Here is a 9,483-nt window from a genome sequence, read left to right as displayed (position 1 = left end):
AAGACCCCACTGACTAATCCTTTATCATCTTCAAGTGGCTTCCAAAGTTATCCCAGGTGTGGCCACCCAAACAGCAGCTGAGAAGAAAATGGAGGAAAACGTCAAGAAATTGTTACGGAAGAGGCCTGAATTTTTGCACCCATATTCCACTGCTAATAACTCAGTTCCATGGCTGAATGTAGACCCAAGAAGAGTGAAAAAATGTAGACCCTGGCATGGCAGCGATCTCTCAGGGGAACAAGCATCCCCAGTACACAAACCAACAGTCTCTGTTGCCAATCCACTACACCCCATTGCACACTTCAGCCTTAGCAAATCTGAGTATAGCATTAAAGGAAATGTATAGCTAATTACATACACATTTTACTAAAACGAATGTAACAAAAAGTGATCAAAGGATTTATTATCTGAGAGACTGGAAAAAAGTTAATAGACCTATCCAGGGTAGGAACAAGAAGCTGAAACAGTGTTTACAGAAGCAGTGAAGAGGAAACAAAACTGCTGTTTTATAACTCTATGGGGTTGCTCTCTTTTAACACATTATACTACATTTTTAGAGATCAAGTAAATTTTTAAGTAAAATAAATCTAAAGATTTTATAATTTTACATTTATACAGCTTGATATCCTTTATTTATCTATCATTCTTAAAGCAAATGACAAATCTACTTTTCAAAGATGAAAGCTGGCTATTACTGAGGATATCTTCAACGTTTTCTGCTACTCCAAATCCAAGAATGTTTCACACTGCAGCATTTTCCTTTTTAAGGTGATTACTCTTAATGTGTATACACATATACTCATTTGCCTCTGCTTGCCATACAGTGCAATTACAGCCTGTGACATTTCGTAATTGAAGTCAAGCCATTCACATGACTTCTAGTTTTCTCTCAACTTTCCAAGAGCAAATTAACGAATATATGCCATTTACTGGAAAGGAAAAGAGAAAAGCAAAAAGAAAAAGGACTTCCTTCATGGTCTTTCATTCATTTCATCAATTAGGACACACAAGGCAGCATCTTTCTCTATAATCTGGTCTCTCCTATGCCCTGAATTTTCTCTTTGCTGTTCATTCTGTCCAGTACAATTGTTGCTATCAGCATCCATTGGTTCAGTTTTTACTCTCATCCCTGCCTCTGAATGGGGCAAATCATCAGGCAAAGAAGCCAAGCAATTCTGAATCATCTCAATGACTCGTTCCAGATGCTTCTGAAACCGCTCAGCTGTTTCAAGGCGTTGACGTTTCTGCACCTCCATCATGACTCTCAACGTCTCTCTTGCTTGGTGGGGTCGGTATTCATTTATGAGATGATGCACATGTACAAAAAGCAGTTTAAGATCTTCTAGTTTCTCTTCTCGTTTTATACTCCCAGGGCTCCTTATCAAGATATCTAAGAGGTCTAAGAAATTAATAAGGATAGACATATTGAGTTTTCTCAGTTCCTTCTTGTGATCAAACTGCATAGGATGAAGCCGTTCGATGCCCTGACTTTCTAAAGGGCGGATGATAAGATCATCACATTGGAACTGATTGCCAAACATCATGTAACTGTCTTTTATTGGAGGTGGAGGCTTGGGAGCTAGGCCTTCCTGAATATTTTCGTCTGTATATTCCTTGATGTACTGCATCGGAGGTGGTGGAAGAGCACTCACTTGCTGTGGCTCACCCATAGCGGAAGATCAAGAACCTATGGAAATAAAATAAGGTTTACAGTAGAGCTACAAAACAAACCTGCCACACTGGGTACTATAGACAGTATTTTCCTTTTTTCCTCGGCAGTTTGGGGCCCAGGACAAAATGATCTCCTCAGTTTCTAAAATAACATGGAAAGGCAGCCATCTTTTTCTAATTAGCATAACTTCAATCATCCAACTATTTCTCCTTCTCTGCTTAAGACTTTCATTGGCACACACAAAAAATATGTATGTCGTATACTTCCATCTATAAATAAAATCTGGATCCCACACCCCTCACCAGTTACGTCATTTCTCTACCCCTCTCTATAGCATCACACATGCTATCTCACCATCTCATATCACAATCACTTTTGTTTTATATCATAGGTTGATTTCCAAAAGCAAACACTTACTTATAACATTAACACTGCTGTATTTCAGATAGCTGGTATCGCCTGAACTACTTTGATGAAATGATGACCTAATTCCATACCTTTTTCCTTGCAATGTACACTACATTTTATGGACAAGTTAACTTTTTTGTATCGACTGCAGAATTTCAAACCCAAATGTATCCCTATGGCCACATAAGCTCTAAATAGAGGTTCCATTTTAAGCTTAGGTATATGATAAAATGAGAAGATCCTGAGTGCTCATTTAAACTGCTCTTACCAGATTTTCAAGCTATAACACCATCATTCAACACCAAAGACGACAAATAGTACACTGGAGGCAGTTTTACACTTGGAATTTGTGAGGTACTAAGGGGAACAAGCGCAGCCCTGAGGTTCTACCAAGCCACGACGGTGAACAGGACGCTGCTGAGAAGCCATGAGGCAGTGTCAAAAGGCATCAGGATCTACTGTAACTTTACCAACTCGTAAGTCACTGCTTCTGTATATTCATTTTTGTCATTATCCAATTGGCCTTAACCACTTAACTCCACAGAACTGCTCACCAAGGTCATCAACAATCACCGCACCAGCAAATCCAATGGATATTTTTCGAAGGTGATTTTACTCAATCTTTTAGCAGTATTTTCTTCTTTTTCAACACACGTCCCTTCTCCCTCAGCTTCTGTGAGCCTCCATTTAGGTTTTCCTCCTATCTCACTGGCCACTCCCTCTCCATATCCTCCACTGCCACTCTTCTACCCAAATTTTAATACTGACCTGTCTCAGAGGGTTGCTCTGGGGCCCTCTTCTCACTCTAAATTGGGAATCACAAACCCAAGTGCCAAAGGGGAGAGGCAGGCAACATAAACGGGTAAGTACTCTGGGGCAGGGATTCATATGAATTACGACTCAAAGCCTCCAGCCATTAGCATTCATGTGGGAAAGAAGACTCATTATTCCTCAGTTTCCTGATTTCTTAAAAGAGGGCAAAAATCCAGATTTTATGCAGAATCTCTCAACTTTTAAATACAGGTAATTAATTCCAGAAATCGTCAAGTTCTGTGGGGTCAAGAAGACCTTATCTACAACAATCTCTGTGGTCTATGGGCCAATAGTTTTAGACCTCTGCTTTTTATTTTCCCTTGGGTGGTATCAGTCAATTCCATGGCTTTTATAAAACACCATTTCTACCAGTGTTCTCAATCAAGGGCAATTTTGTCCACTAGGAGACATATGGCAAGGTCCGGAGATATTTTTACTTGTCACAACTGGGGGATGGGGTGCTACTGGCATTTGATGGGTAGAGGCTAGGGATGCTGCTAAACACAATGCATGTGACAGTCCCCAGAAAAGAATTATTCAGCCCCAAGTGTCAACAAAATGTGCCAAAGTGGAGAAACACTGTTCTATGTTTATGACTCTGTACTTTCTACCTCCAATCCAGACTGTCTGAACTCCTTCTGGATAGCTCATACAGCATTCAGACACCCTCCCCTCCCCCCCCCCAAAGAACTACCTCCTCTCCTATCATCACAAATTTATCAAGTCCTGTTGACTCCACACCTTCACTATCTCAAGTTCATCAATTCTGACCAAGCCACCATTTCTTCTTGCCCAGAATATAATGGTTTCCCCAGGAAACCATTTTGCTTTTTGCTTTCACTACAGTTATTCCAAATAATAGCCAGCATAATTATTTTCATCCCACATTCCTTCTGTTTCATTATATCCTAGCAAAACTGTCTTTAATCTAGTATCTCTACACTATTAACTATACCCACTTCTTCTGCCTTTGGGTCTTTCCATGTTTTTTTTCCTGCTCAGGCAGTAGCTTAAAATGTCACCTCTAAAGAAGTAACTTAGTTGATTAGGCATCAAAAACAGATCCTACCTTCCTTCTTTTATTCTCTGAACCAGTATTTGATTTCTCTTCCTGACCAGATCATAAGCTCCATGAGGGGAAGAACTCTGTATCATAGTTCTAGGTCTACAACCTTGCACACGGAGGCTTCATATTTGAGCAGCTTCATCCATTTCAAGAGGGAATTTGGAAATCAATGGAATTTGGAAATAGGTACAAACATCCTTCATGTGTATTCACTCTTCTGATTGTTTATTGTTTAATATAGGACAATGAGTATCCAGGGATGATGATTTTGACAACAGATAATATCTGAGTACATACTATGTGCTAGACATTTTACTCTTCTCAGGGCTGTGAGAAAATCTGCTCTTTCCATTTTGGAGATGAACAACTGTGGCTCAGAAAGGCTGAACCACTTGCATAAAGTCACAGATTAAGTAGTAAAGGATCCAGAGCCTAAAGATCTCAAACACTACACTATACTATCTTTCAAGGATAAACAAAAAACACCCCCTCCATCCTAGTGTTACTTACAACCTATCAAGGAAAACAGCCAAAAAATAACTAACTACCAAGTTTTAAGGCTACTACAAAAGACCAACAGATCTAACTACCAAAAATAAATCTAAAAATTCCAGTAGGAAAATGTATCATAAGCAAAATTAAAAGTCCCATTCTTCTGGGAGAAAATGCTTGCAAGCTAACCAAGAGCAAATACTAGAAATTCTACTTTGACTTTTAAAAAACATTTTCTGACTCCACCCCCACCAGAAGGAAAGCACTAGGACTTCAGGAACTGCCTGTCTTGTACACAACTCCACCTCCAGCATCTCAACCCCTAGAAGATCCTCAATAAAGGCCCCCTGGATAAGGGTTTTTTTTTTTAACCTCTATTTTTTAAAACCTGTCCAAAAAAAAGAGAACAAGGAAAATGCATATGCTGAATAAAGGCAGGAAAATATTCAGATTGATACATTTATAAATGCAAATTTCTAAAAAGGATGCTTTTCATCTAACAGACTATCAAGATTTCAAACATTCCATTATTCAACAAATATTAAAACACCTTCTGTGTGACAGGCACTGAATTCCAGCAGAGGTCACACTATCCTTTTGACGTAGTTCTTTTGGAATGTTCTTGCTGACGGGTCCTGAGGAGTGACCCATTAAATACTTTCAAGTTGAGAGGGAGTTAGGGACAGTCTAAGCCTCCCAGGAAACAAGGTTTCCAAGATACTGAGAGGTGTAGCTATTGTTAGGAAAGGTCATTTATTACTGGTTAGTAAAAACTCAGTCATGAGGCCCTTCAGATGTATATAAGTGGGTCATATACTTGGGGGATGATTGCTAACATGTATCTGGGGCATAGAGACAAAGGAAGTTTCCAACAGAATTTTTATGTTAAAGTAGACTCACAGGATCCTGAGGGTTGAGCTAAGATTACTTGTTGCCCTTAGCGAAGTACTAACATTAAGGCCACTGAGGTCCTAGAGGAATGTCACTCTGCCTGTTTCAAGGACTTTTTAACGGGCTGTAGGTAGTAAGGAAATTTAATAATTTTTCTTCTGCCTTTGTTTCCCACATCGCTTGTACCAATATTTTTACAGGATAAATTTCTAGAAGTAGAATTGTTGGTTCAAAGAATATCAGCATTTAGAATTTTGATACTGCAAATTAAACTCCAAATATATATTTGTTTCCTTTCCTGTCAGCTGTGTGTGAGAATTCTCCCATATTCTCTTGGGTGGTACTGGCCCACCACCCAAGAGTGTTGTAGGGGTGGTTGTGATGATGGCTTCTGTGAGCACTGAGGTAAGTGGGTCCTTTCCACCCCAACCAGTTTCCCTACAGGACCAGAATAGCTAAAAGCCTGATTCTAAAACTGGGATGGCATTCTGAACGAAGAAAATGAAAGAAAGTGATGTGGGAAACAAAGGCAGAAGGAATGTAGATAATTTAAGTCTCCTTACAACCTGCAGCCCATTCGCAAATACTTGAGATAGGCAGATTTTAACATTCCTCCAGGATCCAGTTAGTCTTTAACATATGAAAGTCCTTTTGCAACTCCCCTTATCTTTACTTCTCCCAACCCCAAGGTAGAAAATCACTTGCTCCACATGATCCAGGGGCTGCAGGCAGCAGCAGCCACAGCTTCAAATTGTAACATCTTTCCTACATCACAAGTACATAAAAATCTGTATGTACATAAAAATCTGTATTAAGGGTGTTTAATGCAGCAATGTTTGAAAAGAATAGGAAAAGTCGGAAATAATCCATGACATCAGAATGAGTGGATAAAATATTTATATATAATATAATGCAACCCTTAAGGAAAAAGGGGTAAAACTTCATGGGGCCAGGGTTATAAACACCGTGTCCTGTTTCACTAATTTATAACACAGGATAGCTGCAAATAGTGATAACTTTTTAACATAAATTCAGATTTATAGAAAGCTGAATGAAAAGTACAAAGAACATTCCATATTCTTCACCCAGATTCTCCACGTTAACGTTTTCACTCACGTGTTTTATTGGTCTCCCCCCAAATAAGAATGTTCCCTTATAACCTCATTACTACCAAAATCCGAGAATTAGCACTGATCTGGTACTTCAAAAGCAATTTTAGACACCCCAAGTTTCAACTCACTCAACCATTTTTAGTTGGGCGTCCTGTTTTGGGCTTCCCAACACTTATGGGCATTCCTCTATTCAAGCTGTCCTTTTCCAAAGGCCAACTCCGTGACAGGTACGTTTTAAATCCTGTCTTCCTATAAATTCTATGAGTTAAGTACTACTGTCAATTTCATTTTAGAGAGGAAGCTCCTGAGTCTCAAAAAGGTGAAGCGTTTTGCACCCGATCAAATGGCTAGTAAAAAGCACAGCAAGAATTTTTATCCTGGGTCCTTTTCGTTGCACAGTACAAGCTCTCTTGTATCAGTAATCTATGAATCTTAACTGTACAAAAGGAACTTGTCATATTACAGAAGTTGTTTAATTTTCCAAAACCTTAAGTCTTTAGTACCAGAGCCACGCGCTACAACCGGTTATCTGAGTCAAGATCCACCTTCTATACTGTTTGTTCCAAGCTAGGGACTTAACCAAAAAAGAAGGTATTCCAGGGTCCCGCCCCCAGACACCTGATTCGTTTCGTCTACGGTGAATGGGGCCGGTAGAAAGCAGCTTATAACTTTACAGATGAGTGTGACCATTAGGCTTGGGATCAGCCGGCTTCCTGCACCCCCCACTAACTCAGCCGATTTCAGGATCGCTCCCCGGGGAGGGAGGGCAGGGATGGTCATTCTCAGTTGACGAAGGCCGGAGGCTAAAGGACTCGCCAAGACCACACAGCTTAGCAAACCAGCGGCGCGGGACTAGAACTCAGGTCTCCCAACCTGCGATCGACTCGCCCCCTCCCCCCCCAGACGGAGGAAGCCCCGAGCCCGCCGCGCCGAGAGCACCTTCCACCCGGCGCCCCACGAGCAGTAGCGAGGCCGCAACCTCCAAGGGTTGCGCGACAGGAAGGTGAGAGAGCATACCCCGCTACAGGGCTCCCCCATTCCTAGCCCGCCCTGAGGAAGCCGCGGGGTCCGGAAGGAGAAATGCACGCGAAACGAAGCCCCAAGCCGTCGCCGCCCACTCACCTCAGCTCAGGGTTTATACTGGAGCCGCCTTCGCCTCCGCAACCGAAATCCGACTTCCGGCCGCCTCCTCCAGGAAGAAGCCCCTGAGGCTGTCCTTTGATTGGCTGAAAGAGCTGTCTTTTAGCCGAGGCTCTAGTCCCGCCTCCAACCAATAGCTCGCTATTGCGCCTGCGCATATCTCCTTCCTTAGGCAGTTGTTTGCGGGATTGGAAGTGGGGGCGTGTATTAGTATTTCCATCTGTAAAAGCAGCGCCTGATAGCTTCGCTCCTTTTTTTTCTTCTTTTTTAACGCCTGAAGTTAAACAAGGCATCCATATGCTTTACATGAAAGTTAGAAAATACAGATAAGCAGAGTTTTTAAATTACATCTACTCTAATCCCACTGTCAAAAATAACATTAAATTTCTTTTTAAACTGGAAATATTTGTGAACATGATTGGGAATCAATTTCCATTTCTTAACTATACATTCATATTTATTTTCATTTAGAAATTGAAACATGTCTAATTATACTTTCCAGTTAACAGATTAACAAATTAAAAAATGTCAGTCAAGGATTTCTTTCGGAGGTAATTTTCATAAGTCACAAACTTATAAATTCGTGGGACTCTTACAAGAGCATATTGGACATAAAAAATAAGGTTGCTATTCTAATAGAAGTTTTCAATTGTACCTCTCTAAAACAAGGTTATTTGAATTTCATTGTTTACAAAATTATGGGGTTCCAAGTATATAAAAAAATAGAAAGAAATGTACTCATCCACCTTCAATGAGTATCTACCCATTAGAACTAGACATTATTTCAATCTGCATCTCTAAAATAGGACTCTTATTTTCCCCATAACCACAGAACCATTATTTCCCTTAGAAATAAATTTGCAATTATTTAAAATCATGAAAATCAGGGGCGCCTGGGTGGCTCAGTTGGTTAAGAGTCTGGCTCTTGATTTTGGTTCAGGTCATGATCTCAGGATCATGAGATCAAGCCCCAAGTCAGATTCTGTGTTTAGCGTGAGATTGTCTCTCTCCCTCTGCCCCTCCCCCACCTCTCTATCCCTAGGGGAAAAAAAGATAATCAAAATCAAGTCAGTATACCAGTTGTTTCAGGATCCAATAAACCTTTGTGACTGGCTGATGTGTCTTTAAATTACCTTTTAATCTAAAGGTTCCTTTAAGTAATAAAAATTTAACCCAGTAAATTTGAAAGATCTAATTGGCTTTATTAATCTATTCATGAATTGGGCAGAATCCAATCTAGTAAGTAAAGGGGAACTCTAAGGATTTGTACAAAATGGAAGGTTTTATAGAAAGGAGGGTGGAGCAAAGAAGTTATTAACAAAAGAAAGTTTTGTTTCACAAAACTTCCTTAAGGGGAAGAGCAGGGGCCTTATTGTGAAGATTACTTCATCTTCTTTTGGGAGTGAGGGGCAGTGGCCCATGCCACAGATTACCTCATTTGGTGCTGACCAGGAAATTCCAGATTGATTGGTTTAAAATTCCACTCCTTGACAAACTATGAGGGACTCTTGGACCCTGGCAAACAAACTGAGGGTAAAAGAAGGGAGGAGCAGGGGTGGGGAATGGGATAACCGAGTGATGGGTATTAAGGAGGGCACATGTTGTGATGAGCACTGAGTGTTATATGCAACTAATGAATCATTGAACACTACATCAAAAACTAATGAGGTAATATATATTGGCTAACCAAACATAATAAAATAAATAAATAAATAAACAAACAAGTAAAACTCCACTCCTTGGGGACCCTGGGTGGCTCAGTCAGTTAAGCGTCTGCCTTTGGCTCAGGTCATGATCTCAGGGTCCTGGGATGGAGCCCCGCATTGGGCTCCCTTCTCAGCCGGGAGCCTGCCTCTCCCTCTCCCTCTGCCACTCCCCCCACTTGTGTT

General features: G+C 40.7%; 1 protein-coding gene across 2 annotated transcripts; it reads right to left on the bottom strand.

Moving 5' to 3' along the window:
* Positions 1–376: 376 nt before the first annotated feature.
* Positions 377–7,657, bottom strand: MED7 (mediator complex subunit 7). 2 transcript variants are annotated; one of them, XM_011219231.3, is made up of 2 exons: positions 7,577–7,657; positions 377–1,687 (listed from the first exon to the last, which is right to left on the bottom strand). In XM_011219231.3, exon 2 carries the CDS (start codon positions 1,668–1,670, stop codon positions 972–974), a length of 699 nt encoding a protein of 232 aa, XP_011217533.1. In that variant the 5' UTR covers positions 1,671–1,687; positions 7,577–7,657; the 3' UTR covers positions 377–971. The 2 variants fall into 2 exon arrangements, with proteins under 2 accessions (XP_011217533.1, XP_034512699.1); XM_034656808.1 differs by lacking the exon at positions 7,577–7,657 and adding an exon at positions 7,472–7,571.
* Positions 7,658–9,483: the final 1,826 nt, after the last annotated feature.

Source organism: Ailuropoda melanoleuca, chromosome 3, assembly GCF_002007445.2.
Source record: "Ailuropoda melanoleuca isolate Jingjing chromosome 3, ASM200744v2, whole genome shotgun sequence".
Taxonomy (NCBI): Eukaryota; Metazoa; Chordata; class Mammalia; order Carnivora; family Ursidae; genus Ailuropoda; species Ailuropoda melanoleuca.
Note: the sequence above shows the minus strand (reverse complement) of the source record. Positions and strands in the feature narration are given on the sequence as shown.